At 43.1% G+C, this 27,383-nt stretch overlaps 2 protein-coding genes across 3 annotated transcripts; one reads left to right on the forward strand and one right to left on the reverse strand.

Annotated features, from left to right (window-relative positions):
• The first annotated feature begins 1,483 nt into the window (after positions 1 to 1,483).
• Positions 1,484 to 11,573, forward strand: IL17D (interleukin 17D). The gene is made up of 3 exons (XM_059494072.1): positions 1,484 to 1,498; positions 1,589 to 1,896; positions 9,601 to 11,573. Exons 1-3 carry the CDS (start codon positions 1,484 to 1,486, stop codon positions 9,914 to 9,916), a joined length of 639 nt encoding a protein of 212 aa, XP_059350055.1. The 3' UTR covers positions 9,917 to 11,573.
• Positions 11,574 to 13,704: 2,131 nt separating this feature from the next.
• On the reverse strand, positions 13,705 to 23,408 carry EEF1AKMT1 (EEF1A lysine methyltransferase 1). 2 transcript variants are annotated; one of them, XM_059494070.1, is made up of 5 exons: positions 23,345 to 23,408; positions 19,257 to 19,406; positions 18,278 to 18,360; positions 17,349 to 17,629; positions 13,705 to 16,227 (listed from the first exon to the last, which is right to left on the reverse strand). In XM_059494070.1, exons 2-5 carry the CDS (start codon positions 19,401 to 19,403, stop codon positions 16,100 to 16,102), a joined length of 639 nt encoding a protein of 212 aa, XP_059350053.1. In that variant the 5' UTR covers positions 19,404 to 19,406; positions 23,345 to 23,408; the 3' UTR covers positions 13,705 to 16,099. The 2 variants fall into 2 exon arrangements, with proteins under 2 accessions (XP_059350053.1, XP_059350054.1); XM_059494071.1 differs by lacking the exon at positions 23,345 to 23,408 and adding an exon at positions 22,943 to 23,137.
• Between the last annotated feature and the right edge of the window lie 3,975 nt (positions 23,409 to 27,383).

Consider the following 27,383-nt stretch of genomic DNA (forward strand, 5'->3'; position numbering starts at 1 on the left):
TTAGACTGGACTGGGCTAAATCGACACACACCTTGTCCCAGTCTTTCACCTGAGGATATGACTGCAAAGGAGAGTTTGGAATTCAGTTTAAAACTGTCCTTCCTCAGAGCTGAAAGAGCTGAAATCTGATTCAAATCCCACACTGTTAAAGGTCAAGATACTGCTAATAAGTGATACTGATCTGTGATGCATATGGCACCAAAATCACTAAAAATCATAGTTAGATTTAACTGTATGACTTTGCAGAAACCACAAAATCAAGTCACTTCATTACATTTATGAATGCCAGACCATTCTGTTTCAAATCCAGCCTGTTTGGTGAAGTTGATGTCTTGTATTTTTGTGGTACCAAGTTGGGGTTTCTCAGTCTTTGTATGATTTATGATCCCATTTTCCTTTATTCCTAACCAGTATTTTCATATTTAACTATCCTTATCCTAATGCCTCAATAGATGTGCAGGGCTTAATCAGAGGACACAAAATATTTGATTCAAGTGATGAATTCTGATTCTGAAAGTCTGTTTTTAATGCACACCACTTCAGTGGACCACATCTTTTATGAACCAGAATACTATTTATATCCTTATTTTTGTGTGTTGTGAGACCCACAGAGACCATGATTATATTGCAACATGTGTTTTTAAAAGTACAGAATAGGTGGAGAGGCCATTGGAGGTGAGACTCACCTCAACCTCCTTTAGGTAGGTACGATGCAAATTTCTCTTCTGAAGGGGCTTCTCTTGCAGCCAGCAGAGTGCCCCTGCCCTGGGTGTCTGCCCCGGGCCACCTCGGCAGGAGGAACGGGAGGATCAGCCCCAGCCTTCATGCTGGACATCAACACCTCTGTGTCTGCTGGAGAAACGCCACAGCTGGGATGGAGAAAGGTGCCGAAGGCGCTACCTGGAATCGGGCAAGTCAGAAATCCCATACACTACGAGGGACAGTGCCAACTGCCCTAAAGTGACTGGGAGAGTCCGGGCTAGAGCAGTCCCTTCCCCGGCGGTAAATCCCCGCATTTTTTCACATCAGCCTTGATACTTTGGCTCCGACTGGGCCAAATCCCCCTGGCTCTGCCTCAGTCTCGAGCCCTGGCCCAGAGAGTGCCACTGGCACTGGGGACATCGCGGCTCCTGCCCGCGCCGCCGGTGCGGTGGGAGGGAGAGCGGGGCTCCCGGCGGCAGCCCCGGTGGCTCGGCGGGGTGGCGGCGGCGGGGCCGGGGCCCGGATCCGTCCGTGCCCGCCCGTGCCCTCGGGGTGTCCCCGGGGCCGCGCTGGGATGCGGGACGGGCCCGCGCCCGGCGCCGAGCGCTCGCCGCCGCCTGAGCGCCGCGGAACATGTTCCTGGCAGGCGAGGCCAGGGGAGATGCAGTGAGGCGCGGGGCACTTTTCCAACAGCTCCTCCGCCGGGAGAGCCAGTGGCACGGCGCGGCGCCGCAGCCCGCCGCTCTCCCCGGCTCCCTGGAGGAGAGGCAGCCCGGGCGCCATGCAGCGAGGCAGGGTAAGGGGCTGCGGGCCGGGGGCTGCGGGCGGGCGGGCGGGCGCGGTGTCCCCGCTGTCCCCATCCCCGCTGACGGCGGCGTCCTTGCAGGTGCGGGCGCCGGCGGCGCTGCTGGCGCTGCTCTGCGCGGCGCTGCTCCCGCTCCGCCCGGAGGCCGCCAGGGCGCCCAAGCAGCGGCCGGCGCGGACGCGGAGCTGCGGCGAGCGGCCCGAGGAGCTGCTGGAGCAGCTGTACGGGCGGCTGGCGGCGGGCATGCTCAGCGCCTTCCACCACACCCTGCAGCCCGAGCCTCCCGGCCGCCAGCACAACGCCAGCTGCCCCGCCGGGGCACGGCCGCCCGCCGACAAGAGAGTCCGGCTCCCCGTGAACCTGCGCAGCGCATCGCCCTGGGCATACAGGTGACTCCGGGGGAAGGGAGGTGCGGCCGCCTGGGGGGCCTGGGGGCTGAAGGGAGCCGGGGCGGGGTCCCCGTGCGGGACCGGGAGCGCCGGGCTCCGCCGGCTTTGCCGGGGCGGCTCGGGAGGAGAGGGGCGGCCGCGGCACCGGGCAGCAGCCGGGAAAGGCGCTGAAACACACGTAGAAGTAGGCGATAGAAGGTAATTATGTAAAAACAGCTTGTGTGAGGGCACAAGCTATGTCTAATGGGCAAAAAAAAAAACAATTAATGAGGTGGAGCAAGCCGTGAGATGGAAATCACACCCACATCCACACCCACCCGGGAGCACTGACCACCCTCAAAAAGTCACTTGGGCAAATTGTCACATGTGACAATCAATCAGTGGACCCTCAGCAAAGGACCACCACCACCAAAGAAACACCTCTTGACTATGCAGCAACCACAAAGGGGCTCAAATGCTTTCCCAAAAATGTGACTCCAGACACTCAGCTGTTTCTAAAATACTTCAAGATACAGTCTGTGTTCCAGTCACCCACCAACAGAGCCATATCCTCACCTACCAAACAGTCCCAAGGGCTCCATGTCCCCTTTGCTGTAGGACCATAGGCAAGGTTTGAGTACAGCAGTATTCTACACCTGTGTTTTCAACCGGTGCTTTGCAAACCTGCTTCCTATGAGGTGGAAAGAGGGACTGGCAGACTATTTTTAGGGGGCATAAAAACAACTAAGTAAAGTTAATTTGTTGTGAGGCTGGTTAATACACAAAACAAGGGCCTGCACTTCTATTGGAAGCTCTGGAAAAGCTTGGAAACCACTGATCTAGTACACTAAACCCAGTGTGTGATCACATTCTCATAAGACTATGAAGTCTTCTGGTGGTTTGAATAAGACTGAGTTCTGTTTACAGCTTTCTGTAAAGGACTGCAGACAACAGGAAGCTAAAACGTGCAAATTTAAAAGGAACTGACTTTCTTGCTACTTTTTATACATTATCCCTGGTATACACTTTGATGCAGTTCCTGTATATTCAGCAAACAGTTATCTCCTTGTTGGGCTCTCCAATAAATATTTATTTTATGGCATGGGTTTTGCTCGCTTTTAGTGTAAGAAGTAATCCTACTGAGAGAAAGATGGTTTATTTGCTCAGTAAGCCTTTCATAAGCAAAGTATTTTTAGCAATACATTTTCTCTAAGAAAACTGAGGATTTTTAAGCTACCTAAGAGTGCACAAAGTGAGCAAAACAGCTACCATTGGGCTCAGGAATTTTTTACAGTGGTTTTGCAAAATACTAGTGCTATCAGAAAAATTTTCCTCTGGTTTGAAAACAGCGCCTTTGTCCTTATGTCTCGTTGGTCAGGTATTTATTTTCAGTTGGAGCTCTGTATAGGCTTACTTTTTAACAGAGAAGCAGCTGCTTTTTGGGGCTTGGCTTACAAAAGTAAATCCACTGTACTTTTCATCCAAGCGTTTTCAGACAGACCACTAACCATTCACATACAAGTAACTTAATGACATCTCCAAGCTAGGAATTTTAAAAGATAGCGGGGAAGAAGTATTACACCATTAAAAGCAAAATCTAAAATCCTATTCAGAGGGAAAAATGTTTTCTCTAGGGTAAAGAAGCTGAGCACTCTGTCTAGTTAACAGATCTCATTTACAGCTTTATTTTTGTGACTGCATTTTTACTGTATCATTGGCATGCAATGAGACAGCAACAGATACCTCAGGATGTGTAATTAAAGTGTAAAATATAAGACTGCTAAAGTGCATTAGCTATTGCCACCTGCTATCTCATAGATTTTGAAGCTAGATATGAATATTTGTTTTGTTCTGTGGTCTTCAGCTGGATACCCTGTAAGCTCCTTAATCCTATTAGAGTTACTCCATATATTTGAGAGGGACACACAGCTCTCCATTAAAGACTGCAAGTAATGTCCCATTTGGCTTTGTCAATGGTTAACCAATTTCATTTATACAATCCCATCAATTTCTTCTCCATGGCTGGAGTGTTAATCTGAAGAGCTGCACACAGCTCTCTTCCTTACAGCACTTTCTCGACAAGCTTACTTGCATTTAATTATTTTCCCTCATAAATTGCTCCCCTTCACAGATTCATTGCTGTCTCCTGAACTGCTTTCTGAATCACCAAAGTTGTTCTAGTGGTGAATGCTCATAAATAAATCCACTGTAGGCAGACCCCTCTTGTATGCCCTGATAGGAAACTGCTCAAAGGCTGAATTTGATTACTTGAAATTTGCATCAAGGTGCCTGTCCCATTCCAGTGTCTCACACACATCCTGCTCTTTTCTGCACCTAAAGACTTACAGTGCAGTTCATTCCTGCTCTGTGCATAAAGGCTCTTTTTTCTTTTTGACATGCATTTTAATGCCTGAGATACCTCATGCTGTTTCTCTCTCTTCACTGGCGTTGCAGCATTTCCCATTGTTACCATCTGCAGATTTCATTAACATACTGTTTATACTGCCTATTCCAGGTCATTAATAATAAAGATATTAAGTCTGGCTCTACTTACCTTCCCCTGAATATCTCCCCAGACACCTGCTCCCAGCTGTTTAACGCTGCTGCTTGTAATTCTTCTGTTCACATGACTGTTCAATCCAAGTCAACTGGAATTTTTTCATATCAGCATTTATGAGAAAGAATCAAATATATTACTTAGAGAACTGTGTATAATGTTGACTCTACTGCATCATCTGTATGCCAAGCCTGTCATTCTGTTTAAGTGTGGAAGAATTAGCTTTGACTGGGTCAAAGCTCAGATAATCCTTGTGTGGCTTCTTTGCTTATCTTTGCTCTGTGCTTACTGTTTATTTTCCATTACTTGGTCTTTTAATTTGGTTACACAAAAATCAAGACTTACATCACTTTTGGCTTGCTGCAAACCAGAGATGCAGGAGTTGTGTATGGATTGCACCTCAGATCCATCTGGTCCCTGACCCTGATGCTAGCAGGGTATACCAACAGATAGTATTTAAGGCAAAAGTTATGGAGAAAATACTTGTTCATGTGTCTGATACTGAAATTCCATCCTGGTGGCCACAGGAGATCAGTATATAACTCAGGCACAGAGTTGAATCACGTGAATCACTCTTTGCTCTGCAGAGCTATAAAGAGACAGCAAAGTTCCCTGAAGTCAGTTGAGCACGCTGGATTTGCTCAGCAGTTCAGGAAGCTGGGCTACAAATTACCCAGATTTTTTAAAAAGCAGAGCTACAGCAGGAGTTCTTCCCTGAAATCATGCTTCCATGAAATCATCTGGCTAACTGTGTGCCAGCTTGTGACATCTATCCAGGGGTTGCTTGTCCATTTAGCAGTATTACATGGACAGTCAATGAAATCCAGGGAGCCTGCTTGTACAAGGAGGTCCTGGCATGGGCCACTTGGCTACTGCTATGGGTCAGAGCTGCTTGACAACAATTAATGGAATGGGTGGGCCTGCAGGATGCTGCCCTTGTTCACATTTACAGAAGCCACAATCATGGTGAATCATTAGCAGGACAAGCACAGATCCACAAATGCACAGAAAAGTTGTTCATGGACAAGAGCCATTACAAAAAGGATTAATTTTAAATGTCTGCCTAAACTTTTGTGGGGTCTGATCATAAAGCTCAGAGCAAACCTTGAAAAATCTGATCCTGCTGAAGTCAGCAGCACTTTTACAGGTAGTGCTAATTTGTGATTCCACTCATGGTGCTGCAGAGCACAGATGATATTCATTAACCAGCTGTATATATAAGCTCTATTTTTATTTTCTGATGTCTTAAGGCTACAATAACAATCATAACTAATTTGCAAACACACTTCTACGTGAGTTTAGCAAAATTTCTTTATGTGTATTCAAGAAGTCATCCATGTTTCTGAATTTCCAAATTCTGTCGCTTTTGTTTCTGCCTTTGGGGCCTAATCCTGCATCTACTAATGGTTAATTTACAAAGATTTAACTTTTATTGTCAGTGTTGCTCTGATGATGTTAGCCAAGTTAGCCAGTGCCTCTCCAAAACATTACCCAGCTTGTTTTTTTTCTGTTTTGCAAAAATCAGTTTCAGTTTATAAGCATCCTTGGTTTAGTGCTCATTTACATAAATTCTTAATACAAGAAATACAGGCAAGTCATTTTTCACTGGTAAAAGCCAAGCTTGTCTGCAGTGTGTTTGAACAAAGTCATACAGGAGGGCTTCCCTTCAAATAATATTCCAGTAATTTTCTAGAAGCTTACCCAAGGCATTTTCCAGGATTTAACATTACCATGTGGCACGGTGTGCCTGTCCCAAAGATGCAGCCAAGGGAAAGAATACAAGGGGATGCAGAGCTGCCATTCTTTTTGAGTTGAGCACATTTGTACAACTCTTCAGAAAATCAGTTAGCATTGGGCTATTTCTACAGTAGTAATACCTATGTTGCTGTCTGTATATGAAATAAAGCATTACATGAACAAAAGAACACCTGTTATAGGGAAATAAATGTCTTGGCAAGGGGGGAAAAAAGCTGTTAGCTCTTAATCCTCTAAGTATTTCAGAGTGTGAAGGAAGGGGATGATGATCTGCTTATTGGACTTTTGATAACATCCAGCTGTTAGCCCAGTGCTAGCAGTGATTTTCTGAAGAGTCGGCTCCTTGCCCCAGCACAACATCTCACCCTGTGGAATCAGAAGCTTGGAAATTACGAAGTGACAATATTATTAAAAATACTACATATAAAAGTAGCAGTACAGGAGAAGGCAGATTAAGTCTCTGCAAGAGTTTTACTTCTGACAGCAAGTTTTCTCTTGAGTTTCCAGGCTTAATACATAAATGGCAGGAAGTTTGTTTTTCACTGGGAGCTCTCAAAGCGCTCGTAGGGTCAGAAGGAAAAGCAGCCGAGTCACACTTCATTAGCAGCTCCAGCTCAGCACAAACCTGCTGCTTGTTCCAGCAGATGGAACAGAGCAGCCCAGCACAGCTCACTGCTCCTGTCACTTGAGAGCCAGCAATGCTGGCGGGGCAGACTCAGCCTTTCAGTGGTGACCTGAGTTCACAGGACATGGGCAATCCTCATCAAAGTGTCTGGGCTGGCTGGTTTGCAGCAGTGCCACAGCAAGTGACACAAGGCTGCAGGGGACTCTTCAGTACCAGGGGAAAGCTGCACTTCTCTGGTTCCCCACCACTCTTCCCAGCTCCGTTCATCTCTTGGGTGTAAAGAAAGACATAGCAGGAATTTGGAGCATGCATTTTTACCTGGTTAATTAATCCAATAGAAAATGTTTACCCTCTTCCAGGAGATGTTAAAACATGATTTGAGGATGTTGGTGTTTCTTTGTGGCTCTGTCCCAAGCAGGTCTGGGTTGCCTGGAAAGACACAAATGAGGTTTTATTTATACGGCTTTTCTGAACAGGTTTGAGCTGAAGATGCAGAACCTTGTACATGGCTCCAAATTTTAGTGACATTTGAGTTCAGGTACTAATTTCAGGAGGCATTACTTACAGGCTTCAGCCTTGAAGTTCTGGTCTGGATGCAAAACCACATCTATATTTTGAATTCATCACTAAGTTTGGATTCTCTCTGATTTGTTCCAGTCCTCACATGATGTATTAACATTGAGCTTAGTAATGTAAGAGATTTTTTCCCTTGGAAAGTAGAAAACCATGCCACAGCCACACCATCTTTCAAAAAACCCACCCCATTAATACGTGATTTTTTCCACGTGGGAATCTGGAGGAGAAAGGTGGTTGTAGGCCATGATTCCAGTGACAGTGTTCTCCTGCTGTCAGTGAAACCTCCTGTGTTTGCATGCAGAAGCATGTTCATGCTTTCAGAAACATCATAAACCAGGTGCTAGAGATAATACAGTAGAGGAAATACCAATAACTTGACACATGGTGTGTTTAACAATCCACCACTGAAATACTCACACTTGAGTTTGAAATGGGAATGTATCACAGTAGAAAGGCCTGTGTTCCCCTGCTCCCTTCTTTCTTCCCTTCCATCTACCAGACGTTTTATTTCACACTGGTGTGAGATCCTGTAACATGAAGGTATTTCCTGGGGAAAATAAGCAAGTATAAATGGGAAAGAGAAGCACTGCAAAAAATATCTGCAACATCATAAATGTCATAGGTGTCTGGCTATTAGGGAACTGGTCAGATTTTTTTTTTTTTGGTGACAAAAACAAATTCTTAAAATTGTGTGTGTATGTATATAAATTTAAAAAATCTATTTTCCTTGATGACAGGATAGTCAAGTTTTTGTCTGGCAAAAGCTGTGATTCCAGATTTCCTTTAAGAGATAAACTGGCAATACTCCTGAAAAGGGCAGCTCCCTCTGTCCCTGCCTAAGCTGCCTGTTCACTCTGGCTTGTTGGTGAGAGCTCTGTGTACATTTGTGGCAAGACAGCTGACAGACCAAACCCCAGGTTCTGATGGAGTTACTCCTCAGCTGAATGAGTTCCTTGATCAATCCTGTGACCAGAAAAACACCAGTGTCAACCCAGGGGTGGGTGTGAGAGGGAGAGCCAGGCTGCCTGCTCTCACCAGGACAGATTTTGTTGGCTAGCAATGACTGCTGTCACAGCCTGAGGCAGACCTAGGGTTCTGCCTCTTCCAAACCTGAAACCTCTTCTCATCTCAGAGGCAGCCTGAAGAGATAAAAGGTGAACACTCTGATACCTGAGGAAGTGCTGCCAACCCTGGGAAACACAATTTAGAAATTGCTTTAAATCTATTAAGATTTAAGATCACTTTAAGATCCATTAAGAGATACCAGCTGGAGGACTGCACCTCTGGGATCACACACAAGAAGGATGTGGACCTGTTAGAATGAGTCCAGAGAAGGCCATGAAAACACTCCAAGAGATGGAGAACCTCTCCTATAAAGACAGGCTGAATCTTCCAGTATCTAAAAGAGCCCTACAAGAGAACTGGAGAAGGACTCTTCACGAGGGCATGGAGTGACAGGACAAGGAATAATGGCATTAAATTGGAAGACAGCAGGTTTAGATCAGATGCTGGGAAGAATTAAGAAGTGAGGGTGGTGAGACACTGCCCAGAGAAGCTGTGGGTGCCTCATCCCAGGAAGTTGCAGTTTATCTCAGTGCGGGCATGAAAATGTTGCTCTTCTGTGGTTAGAGGTAGATACAGTAGGCATGAACTAGAAAAGCAATACAGACTTCTGCTTTGAGGGGAATGCACATTTATGACCCCAAATATACTAGGGAGAAAAATCTATTGCAGAAATAATAGTACAATTCAATTTTATTTAAATTACTAAATTTTAAAACATCATGTCATGGCTTTAACAATAATAATGTTAACAAGGATTTGTACCAGTTTTTGAAGAACTCAAGGCAGATAAAAAGTTTAGAAATGCCCAAGTGTCCTTTTTAATGCTCTGTTTACCCATTTGGTCCAAAATGCAAAACTCATTCTGTTTAGACCCTTGAATCTCACAATTCAGAAAGCCAGACACTTCCATGTGCACTGTAGGACCTAATCAGTTCTGTAACCTGTTCATGATTTTTTCTTCACATACACCTTACAAATTAGAAGCCAGACAGCAATAGCTACAGCTATTTTTCCTGGCGAAGACAAAAAACCCATGATATAATCATTATAATGCTATAATAATTATAATAATATGTAAGATGATATAATTCCAGATGAATATATATGTTGTAGAGGTACTAATGAATCTTTACTTGCTTCCCCCTAGGATCTCCTATGACCCCACGAGATACCCCAAGTACATTCCCGAAGCCTACTGCCTGTGCAAAGGCTGCCTGATGGGGCTCTTTGGCGAGGAGAGCCTGCAGTTCCGCAGCACGCCGGTGTTCATGCCCACCGTCATCCTGCGCCGCACGCCCGCCTGCGCCGGCGGCCGCTACGTCTACACCGAGGATTACATCACCATCCCCGTGGGCTGCACCTGCGTCCCCGAGCAGGAAAAGGAGGCAGAGAGCCTCAATTCCAGCATCGATAAGCAAGCAGTGAAGTTGCTGGTGGGCCAGAACAAGCCCTCATCGGAATGAAGAATGGATTAAAAGTCATGTTTCAGTACTGGCCTCACATCATCAACCTCATCACCTCAGGAAACTGCACTGCAGCAGCAAACACACTCACTCACCATCTTTTCTGCTTAGTTATTTCAGATATAGGATGGAAAGTCCAGTCACTCAGATCATTAGAGATGGCAATTAATTCTATTTCTTTAGCTCATGTAATCTTGTTTAGTTCATTATTTCAAACTCCAAAGTAGCTTTTCTTTTCCCTTAGAGAAGAACAGAATTTTATCTTTGCTTATTCACAGCAAATGTTAGAAGATGATGTAACTGTAAGACATGGTGGCTATTACTATAGCAGGCTACTGGTTGTAGATATTTTTGAGGAATCCCTTATATTCTTTTAAGTACACTTGTATAAAAATCACACAGCTGCCCTACACGTGACAAATCAGCAGTTAAAAGGATAATTTCTCCAGCTGGGAGAGCCTCCCTTTATATTCCATAAGCTCCAAGCTTTGCCTCTGAGCTGTTACCTCTTTGGCTAATTTATACACTACAGCAAGGAAACCTTTGCTGAGTTGGAGTCATTCATGAAGCAATATTCTATGTGCTTGCTATTTTTAAACTTGCCAAATTGCTAAGGGTACAAAGGTGTTGAGAAAAAACATGCTAGAATACTGTAAAAATGCAGCAGACTTTCTTTATGTGGACTATGTCTTATTACAAAGAAAATATCAATTAGGAAAAACACAGTTTGTGTCCCAAGAATTCTGTATTTGACTTCATCCATCACTGACTGCTTAACTTTCTTGTGATAAAACTGTGTTCCATGCAGCTGAAAGGCCAAAACCTTTCTCATTTTAGGAGAGGGGATTCCCCATTAAAAAGTAAGTACCAAGGATCAGCTTCGCCTCAGTTGTGCTGCAGGTGAGTAAGCAGGCTAGGTCCTAACTTCCAGATCCTACAAGAGGTCATTGAGTTGAGTCCCAGCCAACCCAAAGTTGTTAAATCCAACTGATTTTTACAATTACTCATTTCTCCTTATGCTACATGTAACAGATGATCACCACCTGCAAAAGCTGACTAGGCAGCCTTCCATCTGTGCAGCCTACTGCTGATGGAACTTGGTGGCAGGCTCTCACCAGAAACCCTGCATACACAAAAACTTGCATTTCCAGAACAAGAGACTGAAGTTGACTCAGCCTAATGAATGAGAATCAGGAATGACCAGGCATGCCTTGCACAAATGTAATTCCTCAGAGGGCCACACTCACCAAAACAGATAAACCTCTGAATGCACAGCAGAGAATCTCTTTTACAGATGAAGGATCATGACTGCAATATCTTTACAGAATGAACATCATATGCAGCAATGTGTCTGCTACATCATGAATCTTGAAATTTGCCTTAATTCATAGCAGAAAAAGCCCCTACACTACATAAACACACTCTTCTTTGGAGTGGATGAAGAATGGAAAGACTATGAGCTAATCACAACCAACAAGTTGAAGACAGAATGAAAGTCATAGGATAACTCCATCATTATTGATTGTGCTCTCTCTGACTCAGTCTAGAGATATAACAATATTTTTATAGCGCAATCTGTGAAACCTCTTACAAAGCCTAAAATAACTTTAAGAACTCCAGAAACAAATAAAGATTCTCATCACAATGCCAGATTGAAGGTTGTAGCTGTGTTTTTTGTGCAGATGCTTTTCCTCAATTTTCCTTGTCTTTAGATCTGTGTTTCCTTCAATTGTGATGCTTCTATCTCAAGGGGATTCTCAAAGGGATTCTGAGTTCAGAGATGCTCATAAAATGTTTATACTACTCAGACAACAGCCAATTGCCTGGCTGCTGCCAGCAATTATAGGTAGTTAGTTACCTTTTCCCCAGAGAATGAAAATATTTGCAGCAGTTACAACCTCTTTTTCTTCCTTCTAATGTGGAGGAACTTCTCACACTCTGAGCAGAGGGAAATGGTAATCAGAGGGGCTCAAAAGGGAGGCTGACCCACAAAACTGTAGAAACACTACTCTAGGTGATGTCTCAGTAGCCTGAACCCTTCCAGCTTCACCATTAGATTGTGAGGTTTTCTCCATATGTACACTTAAGGCAGCGTGAAGTTGAACCTTCAGACTCCACAGCATAGAAAGCAAAGACTTCACCCTAAGAGGCAATAAAATGACCCCAAACAACAGCAAAATGTCCAACCATGCAGCACTTAATATTTAGTAGATACCCAGAGGGGCTACCAGCTAGGTCTGGCCAAACACTGCCCTCCAGCAGAACTCATTGTCTGCACTTTTGTTATACAAATTTGTCTGCAACAAATTAGTTATTAGAGAACATGGATATATATTTGCATTATGTGGAGAAAAAAAAAATCTCTTTTTTTTATTGCAACTCTCTTGTCCTCCAGACATAAATTATGGAGTAATTTTGAGGTTTTCAAGTAACTGGAGCATGTTCGGGGAATTCCTGAGAGGTGCAAGCTAAAATCAGATAAATGGAACATAATCCGTTTCTCCACTCCAGAAAAGTAGATGCTTTAGCTTATAGAGACCTTCAGAAAGTGGATGATTGAAGGTACTTGAGAACTGCAAAACCTCCATGGATCAATGGAGGGCTTGTGTTGGTGACCTCCTTCTCATCACACTGCAGCAAGAGCAGCAAGCTTCCATGGTTCAGGCATCTTTATGCTATTCTGTTCTGAAGCACATTTTCCCTTCTTAATTCTCCTTTTCCTCTGTGACAGACTTTTTAGCTGAGCCAATTTACTTCCTGATTCAGCTTTCCAGTTAGGTGTTTCTTAAAAGCTGTTTATGTTTCAGCACGAGCAACTGTTTGATATTTTGTTAGTGAGCAACTGTTTGTTAATACTTAACATCAAGAGCTATTAGCTACACAAACACTTACTGGCCTTCAAAATATCCTTCCACATATCCTTTCTCTCCACATTACTCATGTGGGAAAGGTTGAGTGTTAAATGTAGTTTGCATTTGTTTGGAATTGGTTTTTTTTTACAAGGTCATCACATCATGGATTTATATCAGTTTCATTTCAAATGTGGTGTGACATTTTCCAGCTTCCAGCCCTCTGGTTACAGCTGCCACAGCCTTGCCTTTAATTTGCATGGGGGAGGGAGTGTTCATTGGAGTTGCTTCAAGGCTTCACAAACTGTTGACAGAAGGAAGACATGAAATGCCTCACTGAACCAACTCCAGGCCCAATAAATGCAAACAATTCAAAGCTAGAACTATTTGGCAGCTGCAGCTGATTTGAGAAATTTTTTTGTTGTGCCAGGAAAATCTCTTCCTTCAACAAGGTTGTCCCTGGAATACATTAGGAGCCACAAAACACAGAACAATATCCTTGGTAATGAGATTATTTTCTTGTCTGTAGTATCGCTTAAGGTAGTTTGGAAAATTCCTATCATTCAGGCAGGCTGAGGAAAGCCTGAGATGCTAGTTTGGGTTTACTTGCCAGTCATCACCTGAAGGTGTCTGTCTGAATGGGTGAAGATCTACAGCTACACATAAACATGGAATTGCGTGGGGAACATGAACATGAAAGCAGCAGGAGGAAAAGGGAAAAAGGCTGTGATGTGCTCAGAAAGTATAAACACCCATTAATCCAGCTGGCATAAGGGAACAGCCATAACTGCCTGGGCTAGGGTAGTTAAAGAGTTATGTAGCACATAAGGCTGTAGCACAGTCATGCATGCCACTGGAAAAGCAGCACGGTGCTGACACTTCACCACAGTCTGTTCCAACAGGAAATCCATCCATGAGACACCCCCAGTAGTCAGTCACTACTTGACACTGACATTTTTATTCACAATCCTGTTACAGAAGAAAAGAGGGTTTTGCTGTCATGTACTATTTCTTAAAGTTACCATACCGGCACAAAACACAAATTCACTATGGATTTTTGTGACTTGTACCCTTCTCAGAAACAGCTACTTCCTTGGAATCAGGTAAGACAAAAATAGTTTACCTCCCATCACTGATGAAGGCTGTAAATGCCACTAGTCAAGCTCTGCCTGGGCAGCTGCCTGCAGTCCCCAGGCTTTTAAGAGGGAGGCTGGTGGACAACGGGCTGCTCTGTTGAGCGCATCTGCACAGATTTCCATGCATCCTCAGTTCCGTAACTGTGCAACTTCAGAGTGCCCCTTTTCAAGCAGTCTGACCTACATGTGAGAAGCAGCAGTGATTTTCTTGGAAGTGAACTTCTTGGTACAACTGAGCGGTGCACTTTTATCTTTTTAAGAAATATCTCTGATGAAATTAGTGAAGCTGACTTTTAACTCTGCTATGGAGAGCCCAATAATACACATTTACCAAAATGAAGCAAATAAAACAGCAAAATAGGTGAGGCTTCGATTTGAACAGCAGATTCTAATTTAGGGGAACAGCAGGGGAACAGTATCATTCCTTCTGGAAATCATACCTGTCCCACTTGAAGCCTCTATGCAGTTAAAAACAAAGTTTCATGAGTTACTTCATTATCTCCATCTGCTGGGTGTGCAAGACACTGAGGTAATGAACCAGTTTAAAGTACAGGTTAGTGCCAAGAGCTACGCAGTTACCATTCTGGTTTGCTTTATTTTCAAACTGGCCACATGAAAGTGATGATGTAGCCTCCCAGAAAATAACTAAACCCAGGTGTATTTCACCTGGGGACAGTCATTTTCAGGGGAATTCTGGCTCAGCAGCAAGGATGGCATCTGCTTTGAAAGGCAAGACTGTATGGGCCCTGGCTCACACAGCAGAAAGGAGAGGCCGGTGCCTGTTCTCCCTGCGAGCATTTCCCTCCTGCACTTCCCCTGTTTTAACAACACCTGTGACCAGCCTGACAGAAACCAAGGCATGTGCAAGAGGGAGAAAAATGTTACCATGGAGCCCAGGAACACTGCATGCAGGGAACAAGCAGCAGGTATAAAATGTGAGGAGGGAAAAGCCTTAGGAAGCAAACAGATCTCTTGGAAAATGGGGAGGAGAGCTAGAGTGCATTGGGTGGTGTTTATGGACCACTTTTGTGTTCAGCTCAGACAACACCATTCTCTGAGCGCTGAGAGAGGATTAGAATCCATCTACATTATTCTTGCTCAGCTGTTTACTCCACCAGATGGGAAATTCTGCATCCAAACAGCAGAAACATGAGTATTATCACTGCCTTATAAAAAGTCTCATCTCACAAGCTTAATTAGGCTTATTCCCACCACAAATAAATTTAGTACTTGATTTTATATGATTTGTCTTGTAGATGCAGCATTTCTGTTAACTTTTATATGGTATGACATACAAAGACAAGTGCTTGTGTTTTGTAGAGTGTTTTTAGAGATTATAAAAGTGTTGAGTGTTTTGAAATTTATGAACTAATCTCCACCCAAAAATACTTCAGTACTGTAGTCAAAAGGCTAGTCAAAAGTGGCTTCAAAATTCCCAGTTATCAAAAATCTCTACTTATGCAAAGCAAAGCCTTTCCAATGTATTACCTATTTTGACTGAAATACAAACCAATCCTTGAATATAAAATCTAACATTTTTCCATTTGAAACAGTGCAAGTTTATCAATATATTATTCTTCAGTGGCCTTGTAAGATTCAATGATTTTTAAGATGCTTCTATTCTACTGCTCTGCTGCTGTCTGTGGAACAGGAGAAAAAGATAAAATCAGGCAACTGGGAAAAAAATTCATACCCATTCTTGTAACTTGACATACCTGTAGATCCTCTTTAGTTTGATACTGAAATTATTAAAAAGCAGGCATTATATTTAATCAGAGCCATTGTGATTCAAGATTTAAAGGACATGTGTGCGTCACACTACTACAGAAGCATCACATTCTTTGGCAATGACGATTCTCATGCCTGCAAGGCAAACACCTATGTGTTGTTATAAGCTAAATTCACTTCAAAGAGGTCACTGACGTGTCCTCATATAGTAAAAGCTACCAGTTAGAATTAAAGTCTAACAAAGAAGTTCCCATTATCCAGCACCTGCATTTACCTAATACAAAACACAGTAACTGCAAATGCTTACTCATTTAAAAGAGAGACGCTATCATACTGTGTTGATTCCAGCTATGCCAGAGAACAGTACTCAGAGCTGACTATGTCAGCCCTCAGAAATGTGGCATAACTGACAGCAAACAGAAAGAAGCTTGACTGAAAAAGCTGTAGATTTGTAGATGATCTTAGGAGAATTAGTCCAGTCCAGAAGCATAGTTCACATAGCATCGAAATTCATTGGCTAAATTTCGTGAGTGTTTTGGAATAAACTTGCACATCTTCACACCCAGATGCTTTGCTGCCTGTTCCTCCATGACTGCACCTGCAGCAAAAATAAAGAAAAAACAGTAACAGAATGTTTGAACTTTTTTAATAGCTCTTCCCAAATGCATACTTAGAGAGCCTGGTGTATTTTAAGGAAGGCAGGCTTAAAGCAACTACACTCTCATCCTTCCTTAACAACAGAATCTGTTGGGAAACTTAAAGTAAATCTAGAAGAATGGAAGACATCCCAAAGAAATGAATGTCCAAGAAATTTATTAAAAATAAGTAGAAGGTATCAGTGCCATTTTTACAGAAACCAAACTTGAACTCAGTCTTCTTGCTACATTCCAAGGAAGTTAAATGGTAGGGAGCCGTGGGAAATGCAAACAGATTACATCTACTCTTTCACTTATATAAACCATGAAGTGATATCTGCAGCTACACACTGAGAAATCACTGCTTTGAGCAGTAAACTGAAGGACCACCTATCCATTCTAGGGAAAAACGTCAAGGAGCAGGCTTTCCATGGCCACGTTATTTTAATTTCCTTTATTTTGCCTGCTTGGTTGCCTTCCCTCAAATTGTACATACAGAGAGGTTTTGACCTTTGCTTTTTGGAAAGGTTTCCTGGATGTCTACAGGTAACAATACAGTAATAACAAAACAGTTTAAGAAAAGCCATGACTTGGGCAGACACACATCAATTCTCAAACAGCAAGTGCACCTTCCTAAAGAAGGACCCACAAGTACAGATATCTAGTTATCTGGTTTCTGCCTTTATCACTGCTTTTTAATTCCTTCTGCTGTATTTCAATGCCTAAGACATAAACAGTAAGTTGCACCTATGTTTGCCATTCCCACACTTCAATCACTGCAATTATAGAGAGTGGCCCTTCTACAAGAAAAATTATATTTCTGGAATTTTCCTGGATGATCTTATAATTCTTCAAAAATTTAGTAAAATTCATAATGCTACAGGAAAAAAGTACTGACTTGAACTATTGAAACCCACTTCTGTTTAAAATAAAGGTTGAACTCAAATAAAAGGCTTAGGACACATATTCCTCCTTAAATTGATGATAATTCAGCATTATTGAGTTACATTTGTCTGATCTAAGTTTGTGATTAGAAAGAGAGAAAAAAGCTACTTAAAGGGACCTAATTTTTTTTTAGTTATACCTGTGCAAAGCAGAATCTTTCCTTTTGTCAGGTATTTGATGGTCTCTGTAGTCTTTTGAAGACATTCCTCAGACAGATAGGGTGGATCTGCTATTACGATGTCAAAACTGTGTGGCAGGAGATTTTCAGGTAAGTCCAAAGGGTGGTTGTAATCATAGAAGATAAACTCTTCTCCATACACAGAAAACCTTCTGTCATACTCCAGTATACACACAGAAAAATCCTCACCATCCTGTTCTTTCAGTTTCTGGTACACACTCGGTGCACTAACACATGCTATCCTGAAAAAACACACAATAACTTAAAATTGAAATTTTAAAAGGCAAACAACAGCAACAAAACTCTACAATCTTCTCAGCAGTCTTCAGAGAGGCTTTGGGAAAACATTTTAAATATTAGTCCCTAAAATATAAAGTATTGTTCCTCCATTCTAACAATAAATTATCATAGTAACAAAGTTTTAAGTATGCAAGTCATTACCTGTTCAACCCCATGCTACACAAAGATCTTAAGTTAAACTACAGAGAAAGTTTTGTTTCAGAAAAGCAAGGAAGTACACTCAAAAATGAAAAATTACTGTTTATAGAAGTAGGAAGAAAACCAAGTTTTTTCCATCTGTTCTACAGAAACATAAAAACTAATTATAAGTCAATAGTGTGCTCTGAAGCACTTTGTATTTCTCAAAAAATTACAAAGATTCATAGTAAACTTTCATAAGGCACAGCCTACAACATTCAATAAAATGACAAAGAGGAAGATCAGTATAAACTATTAACTAAATAACATCAAAGCAGTTCTGCAGTATCTCAGTTGTACAAAACTGAAGTACAATGAGTAATGAATTAAACTGCATGCTCTTGTCAACATAGCAGAGACAAAATATTTGCAGAGAAGACATGTTAAATCTACAACACAATTATTAAACCTACCTGCCACCTTTTCCAGCTGCCAGAACTGCTTCCTTAGCCAGGCATGATGCGGTTTCATCACTGTACCAAAACTGGCTCAGTTGCTGAGAAAGATAATGCACAGTTACAAACAACATCAAATCTTCTGGCTGTGCTATGCAGAGTTATGTGTGGTGAGTCATAACTCAAGAAAACCACAATCCACAGCAACTTCTCAGTTCACAACCTGTAAAGCTGGAAAGGTGGCTGTTTTCCTGACAGCCTTCCTACTTCTGCAATCTAGTGATATGCAGCAGGTACCTTACACTCTCTGTTTCCAAAACATGAACTGCAGTATCAGGAAAACCAAGAAATCCAAACCACTGACTGGGTATTTCAAAGCCAATGTGCAGATGCACATTATTTATGTGCTCTGAAATTGAGTTCCTTCAGCAGACGAGGAAAAAGGCCCTTGAAAAGTGACAGTATGGGAAGAAAGAAAAGGATAAGAAAACTAAATCAGAACGATCAGAAAAAGGAAGACCAAAAAAGCCCAACCCAGAGACAAATCAGAAATCAGTCTGTCACAAATAAAAAGAAGTAGCAAAACAGCCATCCATAAAAATAAAGAAATAAAACACACACACAAAAAAAAAGTGAAAGGAAAGATCACTTGGTCTTGTTACACTACGTTTGTCTCAGACTCAGGGAAGAGTCTTTACTGCTATCACAGGCCAGGCTGGAGTTGCTTTTTTTTTTTTCCAGAAGGGACAGATGTTTCTGTTAGCAGCTTTATTCCCTCTCCATGTATTTTCAGTTTGTACCCCCCATGCACATGTGGAGCAAACAACTACATCCAGATTTAATATTAAGCAAATCTCCCTACAGTGTTGCCATCCATGAATAGCAACATCTTGAGTGTTCCCCTTTTAATTCCATTTCATTATCCAGCCACAAAAGAAACTCGGTCAGGGCTACTCCTCTCTCTGTGCTTCACTCACTGAAATTTATAGTTTCTTACCCAGTCTTCTTCTATTGAGCCAATGGAATATTGATTAAACCCTTGGGAGGTCTTCATGCCCTCTCTCTGCTGCTGTTCCAAATAGAACTCCTGGAGGGCAGCCAATGTATGGGATGAAAGCTGGGGAATGTCATCATCATCGTCCATTTTCTTAGATGTCAACAAGAAAAAAGAAATTATTTGAATTAACCCATTTCAATTGTGAATGTTTTTACAAACAGCATAATCTTGTGAGGTTAAACAACTTCCAACAAGAATGCAGCTAACTAGGAAAACCTCCTAACAAAAGAAAACTTATTCCTTCTACTGAAGTGGTCTTAAATCAGTGAGAGGCCAATTGGAAATAACAAGTTTTCACAGAGAATTCAGGAAGAGCAGCAACACTGTTCCCTTTCTATACAACATGGATTTGGCTTATGTTCTTACAGGGAAGTTGACATTAGAGCTTTTGATTTCCTGTGGATCTGGAAAATCCTATAGAAATTATTCCCTTCCTTCCTAGAAATAATGATAGCTATTGGTCATTCCTTCCCATGTTCAAAAGCCACATAATTTTTACTCCAAATGAAGTAAACTAGCATTCTAGCTCAGCATCACCTGGTTTTAACCTCCATGCCATAAAAAGATTCCTCTAAATGGAAAAAAAACCTACAAAGGAAAAAAAAAAGGCAGCCAAGAAGCGCCAAGAAGACGCGGTATGTACCAATGGTCAAGTACAGCCATTTCAGAAAGCTCCCGGAGCGGGTTCTGCCAGGCAGCATCCCCGAGCCCTCTGCCCCAGGCAGCACAGCCGCCTCTCCCCGGGAACGGCGCCACCGCGTGGAACGGAGGTGCCGGAAAGGACTCAGCACGTGAAAAGAACTGGGGAAAACGGAGAAAGATCTTATCTCAATAAACCACCTTCCCTGCATCCAGCCTAAGGATCGGCACACGAGCAACGCCTTTAACAGAGCCTGGACATGCAGACAGGGATACGCCTGCATTATGCAGAAGTCACCGAGAACTCACCTGAACAGTGAGTGAACATTTTGAGTCATTTCAAGGGGAGCTGCTCACGGCTCTTCTCCTCATTCCCTGAATGACAAGCAGAGCTCCAGAACTGGCAGTCTCCTCCCCTTCCACCCTTCCTTCTGCTCTAACAGAGCTTTCAAGATGAAGTTTCCTCAAAACAGCTTCCTCCTGCTTGCTGGAAAAATGGTACCTTACCCTGGCACTGGGAGATAACTCTGCCATTCCTCTGACATAGTACACACCTAAGGAAAGCCCTTATCTGCAAAACCTGCCTTTTCCAGAGAATAATTTATTGGCTTGCTGGATTCTCAGGCCAGGCTGGCCAAACGGGGAATTGCTCACAGCCCAAAGATCAGCCTCATGCAAGACAATTCCAGAGTCAAGCTACTTAGTAAAACCAAATTTTTTTCCCCCTAGTTCTTCATTGAACAAAACAGACTTAAGACTTTTAGACTTTAAGACTTAACAGGCTTTAAGACTATTTACATTATTAAATTATGTATTATTTAAAGTATTTATTACAGAAATGACTGTATGTATATCCAGACAGATAACACAGTTTCTAGCCACAATGCTCCAAAAATACACAACACTATGACCCATTTTAGGTCCTATACCACAATTTATTTTTGTTAGGACATCATAGAAATTTAGAATCACTCCTTAACTCACAACAGTTTTTTAATTAACTGAATGATACATACAGTAATCTGGTCTGCTATTACCCCCTAAGCAAGAACACAACGATACTTTTACTCTAAGAAACTGAAACAGGTGGAAAGCTTCATTTTTTAAATCAAAAGTTGAAATTTTTTGATTTTCTGTTCAGTGAGCCCATACTGGCATTTGCAAAGCCTAAATCGATGCCCATGAATCGAAACCCTCACAGATGAAGTTACTGCTGAAGAATTTGCCATTGTTTCAGAACATAAAAAGGCATACTGCCATAGACATCTTTTATCTATTAATAATTTTAAGTTGATTTTTTTAAACTCCTCCTTTTGGTTTGTAAATTAAAAGCCTTAGGAACCAAGAAGTAATTAACCGTGAGGTGTTGCAAGGAGAGGTAACTCAGAACATATGGTACAAATATTACATACAGCTATTATAAATGACTCCAAAATTCAATATATTTTTCTGAATGTATATACTGACTCAAGTTATTAGCATGAAGACATTCTCATGCTTAAGAACTACATCAGAAAACCCTTAAAGTGAGTTTATGAGTACAAGACTTGGAAATTCCTTCAAGGGAGACAGTTCTACTGTTTGACATCCCTTCATTATCTCTTCCATTAAGTTCACTGCTCTCAAGTCTAGAAGCAACCCTGAAAGTTCCACGGGAGGATGGGAAGAAGCCCACAGTGCCTCTGGCACTTCGGGAATCTTTACACTCTTAATTCCCAAGGCCCCTGAGGCTCCAGCTGAGCAATCCCAGCTTGCCCCAGGCCCTGGGTCCTTCCACACGCAGACCACGCTCTGTCCTCACAGAGATGCTCTCTGGAAGCCACGCAGGGGGAAATCAGATATCCAAGAACAGCTCAAGAACACTGCATAAGGTTTGGAAAATAAGACTCATGGTGAAGTTAAAGGTCACCTGAAGGAAAACACCAGAAAAGGAGGTAAGCTCCCTCAGATAGAGTGGAACAGGAACAGGCAGGGTAAAATGGGAAATTTGTGTTCATAGGGTAAAATGGCAAATGTGAATGCTACTGGTCCCTAAAGGGCCAGATCTACCCACAAAACAGGAAAAATGAGAGATGAATTACAGCCTGTGGCCTGCAGTGCAGCAGGTGGGATGAAGGGGGTGGAGGTCCCTGCAGCCTCCTTATCCCTTCCCCTGTGCACAGCTCAACCTCTCTCTTACTAGCTGATGCACTGTTCAGGCAAACGTCATCACTACAGAGTGAAAGCTCTCCAAAGAAAACAAAAATTAAATTAAGAAAGATAAGAGCAGCACAGGAGACTTCAAGGCCTTGTCCACACAAAAATGCTGTATGTATTTAACAATAGTTTCTGGTGGTCATGTATGAAAGCCTATTTTTATACAGCCAAATTCTGAAACAGAGACGAAAAATACTCAAAAGAAACAGTATGGAAAAATTATCAGTCTTTGGTCCTCAGTACATTCATTTCACCTGCAGTTATGACCACATGGAGAACAGGTGATAAGAAAACATTAGGAAAGACTGCTAAAAAGCTATGGAATAGAAATACATCTGGAAAGCCATGCTGTTCATTGCTGGGAAGGAGGAAGAAGAGGACAGTGTTAGTCCTTTAGATCTTTTACCAAGAATATAAAAAGCACATGTGCAACTTCAGAAAAGATCTTATTCTAAGAGTAACCTTGATCAAAAGACAGAGAGCATGAAATGGAGTTAAATCTAGTTGTCTGTGTTTTTTCCAAGCTGCCCAAGTCAGTCTTTGAGACAAGCAGTTCGTCATGCACGGTGTTCGCAGCACACACCGAGAAATGCTGGCCAGTGGTGCGCAACCCTAATGAAAATCACCCGGCAGGGGCTGCAACCACCTGCCTGGAGGTAGAGAAGTCCTTATCTGATAGACTGGAAAGCTACTAAATGTCTGGACGTGTGCCCTGACACCTCAAAAGCCGGGATTTCACAATGTGTCAGTCACACAGAAACTTCATAGAAGAGAAGCTCTCAGAGGATTACCAAATACGCAGAAACTTCAACGGATTAACGAAGTCAGGAGGCCTGCTGGCTACTTCAAGGAAAAGGAAATTACGATGTGTCCTACGGAGGACAGGCTCGGGATCACCGGTCCCTCCTACACGTGGCTGAGGGGACACGGACCGTTCCCGGAGAAGGCCCTTTCCTGCTGTCCCCTCCCCCGTGGATCGCTTCGAGGCCACTCTGCGGCCACACAGAATCCCCGTGGGAGGCAGGGGGTGACCCCAGCCAGCCCCTCCGCGCCCCGGCCGCCATGGCCCGCAGGGCGCAGCGGGGTCAGGCGGTGAGGGTGGGGTGGTGCCGCCCTCACGGCGGTCCCGGGCGGGCACGCGCGGGGACCCCGGGCAGCGCTCCCGCCCCGCGCGCGGCCCTCGCGCCACTCACCGCCCGCCGGCTCCCTCCGCGCGCGCGCAGCTCGCCCCAGGCCCCGCCCCCCGCGCCGCGCGCGTGCCTCTCCGGCCAGGGACCGCGCGCCCCCTGCTGGCCGCGGCGGGCCTGGCGGAGCTCCCGGGCCCGCCCCCTCCGGCCCGGCCCCGAGCGCGCCGGGGAATGGCGTCTGTGCCGGGATGTGGGACGGGAGAGGCACGGGAGAGAGCTGGGGGCCCAGACAGCCTCCGGCACCCGGCCTGGCAGACCCGGAGAGCACAGGCATCCCTCGAGTCAGACGGAAAGTGTTCAGGAGCCGCCAGTTCTGCCCTGCACCGCAGCCCAGCGCCCCCAAAGTGGTTTTGTACAGCTGAGTCTCCTGTCCAGGCTTTCCATTTCTATTCAGCATTAGCAGGCTGGAACGAGCTCCCTTTCTTGCACACAAACGGAAGTCGAGCCGATTCATAGATGCTTTCAAAACATACTGAGTTTTAAAATAGCTTCCTTATTTAACTTCATAAAATTATAGAATGGTTTGCGTTGCAAGGGACTGTAAAGACCATCTAGTTTCAACCCCACTGCCATGGGCAGGAACACCTTCCACTGTCCCAGGTTGCTTCAAGCCCCATCCAGCCTGGCTTTGAACTCTTCCAGGGATGATCCACAGCTTCTCTGGGCAACGTGTTCCAGTGCCTCAGCACTGTCACAGTAAAGAATTTCTTTCTAATATCTCATCTAAACATACTTGCTATCAGTTTGAAGTCAGTCCCCCTTGTCCTGTCACTATATACCCATGTAAAAAGTTTCTCTCAATCGGTTTTTGTAGGCTCCCTAGAGGTACTGAAAGACCACAGTTAGGTCACTCCAAATCCTTCTCTTTTCCAGGCTGAACAATCCCAATTCTTTTAACCTTCCCTCATGTGAGAGGTAGTCCCTGCCTCTAATCCCTGGTGTCCCTCCCTGGGACTTGCTCCGACGGGGTCCTTGTGCTGGGGACCCCAGAGCTGGAAACAGTATTCCAGGTGGGGTCTCACTAAAGCAGAGGGGGAAAATTTAATCCACTATATCTTTCCCTTTGGTCATAAAAACTTCCCATTTTCCTGTTTCTCATGTGTAGGCACAACATGCTTATCTGGCACGTCTCATGATCTCACTGCCCCAAAACAAAAAGCTCACCCATTTTTCTCATTCTTCCTTTATAAAGCTCGATGTTTGGAAAAGTCGTGTGCATAGTGTTGTCTCTGTCACTCAATGACTCTCCTAGAATCCAACCCATAGGAGGTTGCCCATCAGATTATTTAACCCAACAGCAGACTGTCCTCAGGTTCTCCAGAGCCAGAATATCAGCAGTGAGCTGAGTAAGAAACTGCTGTTTTTACCTACAGCCTGCTCAGTCTTCATCTGCCACAACATTTCACTGTGGCTGAACAGAAAGTCATGGGCTCAGCACTGGGCATTAATGAACAGAGCAGAACTACTGCTTTGGAAGACAGAAATACTAAATTATTGATAAAATATTTTGGAGCACAGCTTACATATGCAGCAGAGAATCAAATTTTCTTGCCACCACAGGATGTGGGAATTGGCCAATTTTTCCTTCAGATCCCCATATTTTTAACATCCCTCATGTGGAAATAAGGTTTTTCATGACAGTAGAGAACTGTGGGCATTTTCATTTGGTTTAAAAGACTCCTTTGCAGTCTGGATCACTGGACATTCAGTGCATTACCCACTTTGTCTTTGAAAGTTCTCGCCAAAAAAAGTCTTCATCCCAGCACAGGAGACTGTCTCATATGGTGGATATCCATATCTATTCATGCTACCAGCACTGCTGTAATTTAAAACAAACAAACCAACCCCTTTTCCCTGCATTGTGGAAAGTGACAAGTCTTGATATTGATACCTGTGTAGCATTACTGAGGGCAGCAAGAAATTGGTTTAGGTACTACAGTGAAGTGACACTTCAGTAATTGTCCTATTTCATGCATGTTTGTAAGGTAAGGTATTTTACATGAAAAACATTCTGCACAGGGCTGATAATGAAAGTGGAAATGAGACAGGGATGACAAACACTCTCAGTCATTGTCCTATTTCATGCATGTTTGTAAGGTATTTTACATGAAAAACATTCTGCACAGGGCTGATAATGAAAGTGGAAATGAGACAGGGATGACACACACTCTCAGTCCAGATTTCCCAGAGCAGCAGATTACCCCTTGGCAAGCAATCCCTCCTCACCAGAAAGGTTAGACAGATCACATAAGGGCACATGGCTGTCTGGGGGCTTGGGGGTGGGCTGACAGGGTGACATTATTTAGGTTATGATATCGGATACTACTTGGCAGCAAGCACAGCCCTTGCTTGAATCCTGTTACAAGACAGTTCTAGAAGCAAAGCCCCAAAGGAGCTCAAGTGACCCTGTAGGAAGGAATAAAACCAGGTTATCTCTGGCTGCAATTTGGGATGCGAGGACAAATGAAACATAAACACAAGAATACCTGTAAAGTGCATCTTGAAAGAAATTTCTTATTAATAATTGGGTTTTATTGTCCCCTAATATTTTTTGCAGATAGGTATTTCCAGTTAGGCTATCTCCCCTGTCCTTTCCCTGACAGACCCATGTCACACAGCAGTGATACTGGTGTCCTTGAGACAAACCTGATGACATAGATCACTGCCTCTTCACTAATGCATTTGCTAGATCAGAAACAGTGTTTAAAAATACAGTTCTAGCCTGGAAAGCAATAGCAACTTGTTACTCACAAGGCATTTCTGTTTTGGAGTTTGAGTTTTTATTTTTACTGTGTTGCATTTTTTCTCTGCTAATGAAATTCCACTTTTGTTCTCACTGTAGCACAACCCGCAGCCATATGAAAAAGTATAATCAGCTTTAATTAATATGAAAATAGATTATTAAATTCTACTTGTAGAATCTTTCCTGTTGCCATTAAGCCTAAAAATCTTCTATTAACTTATTTACAAAAAAAGCCCAAAAACTCCCACAAAAAAAAACCCCTCAACATATTTAGGGCTGGCAAACCAACTGCACATTGATTTGGAAGGCAGCGAATGCTTTACAACCATACAAGGATAATTTCTAGTTATTAATGATAATGGAAAACAGCAAAGTGAAAATATTCTACTTAGAAAACAGCCTGCAACACCCCCTCTTTCTAAGCAAAGCTTGCTGCACATTTACTTTCACTCCCAAGCTGTTCCCCCTATAGATGGAGAAACAGACCCTGTGGCACAATGGAAGGACAGACTGCCAGTCAGCCTCTTCAAAGCTTGCAGTCACTCTATGAATTCAAGTACAGAAGTAAGCTTTAATATTTAAGTAGTTCATGGAGTCCCAACTCTTTCTCTATGGAGACAGAAATCTTAGAAACATGACAGTGATACAGGATCCCTGTGACTTCTTTCTATTTTGCCAGGCTTTGTGCATTCCTTGGAAGTAATTCAGGATCCACAGAGGGCCACAGCTTTCAGACAGAAAAATGCTCTACGTAAGTGACCACTAGTCACTTAATACCACCTACTGGTATTGGCATTTCAAACAGAATTTACAAGTATTTGAAAAAAAAACCCCACCCAACCCTTCAACAGAATTACCAGTAACTACACTTCTGTACATTTTCACATCCCCACATATTTTACCAAGGCTTATGATTTACACAGTTCTCTCTAAAAATGTCCTGAGACACATGAAAACATCCAACCATCATGGCATTGTCTGGCCCCGAAGCCTTGTCATGGTTGTTTTTGCTTTCCCCCCGCAAAGATGTAATCACTCTGCCATCACAAGAAGCAGGAAGGAAAATATATAAAATATATTTAGCAAAACCAGTAAAATTAAAGTGGAACAGAAAATGCAGTCAAGTAGCAAACATGTACAGCAGCAGCTTTTACAGTTTTTCCTACACATACCTCTGCACTTATTTCACACACACTCTTTAAGGAGAAGGAAGAAAATAGAAATCAGATAGTGTTACGAAAGAAAACATTTCTTTTCCTGAACAGTAAATGGGGTTTATTACTGCTTTCTGCTTTTGAAACT

This window comes from Ammospiza nelsoni, chromosome 2 (genome assembly GCF_027579445.1).
Source record: "Ammospiza nelsoni isolate bAmmNel1 chromosome 2, bAmmNel1.pri, whole genome shotgun sequence".
Classification (NCBI taxonomy): Eukaryota; Metazoa; Chordata; class Aves; order Passeriformes; family Passerellidae; genus Ammospiza; species Ammospiza nelsoni.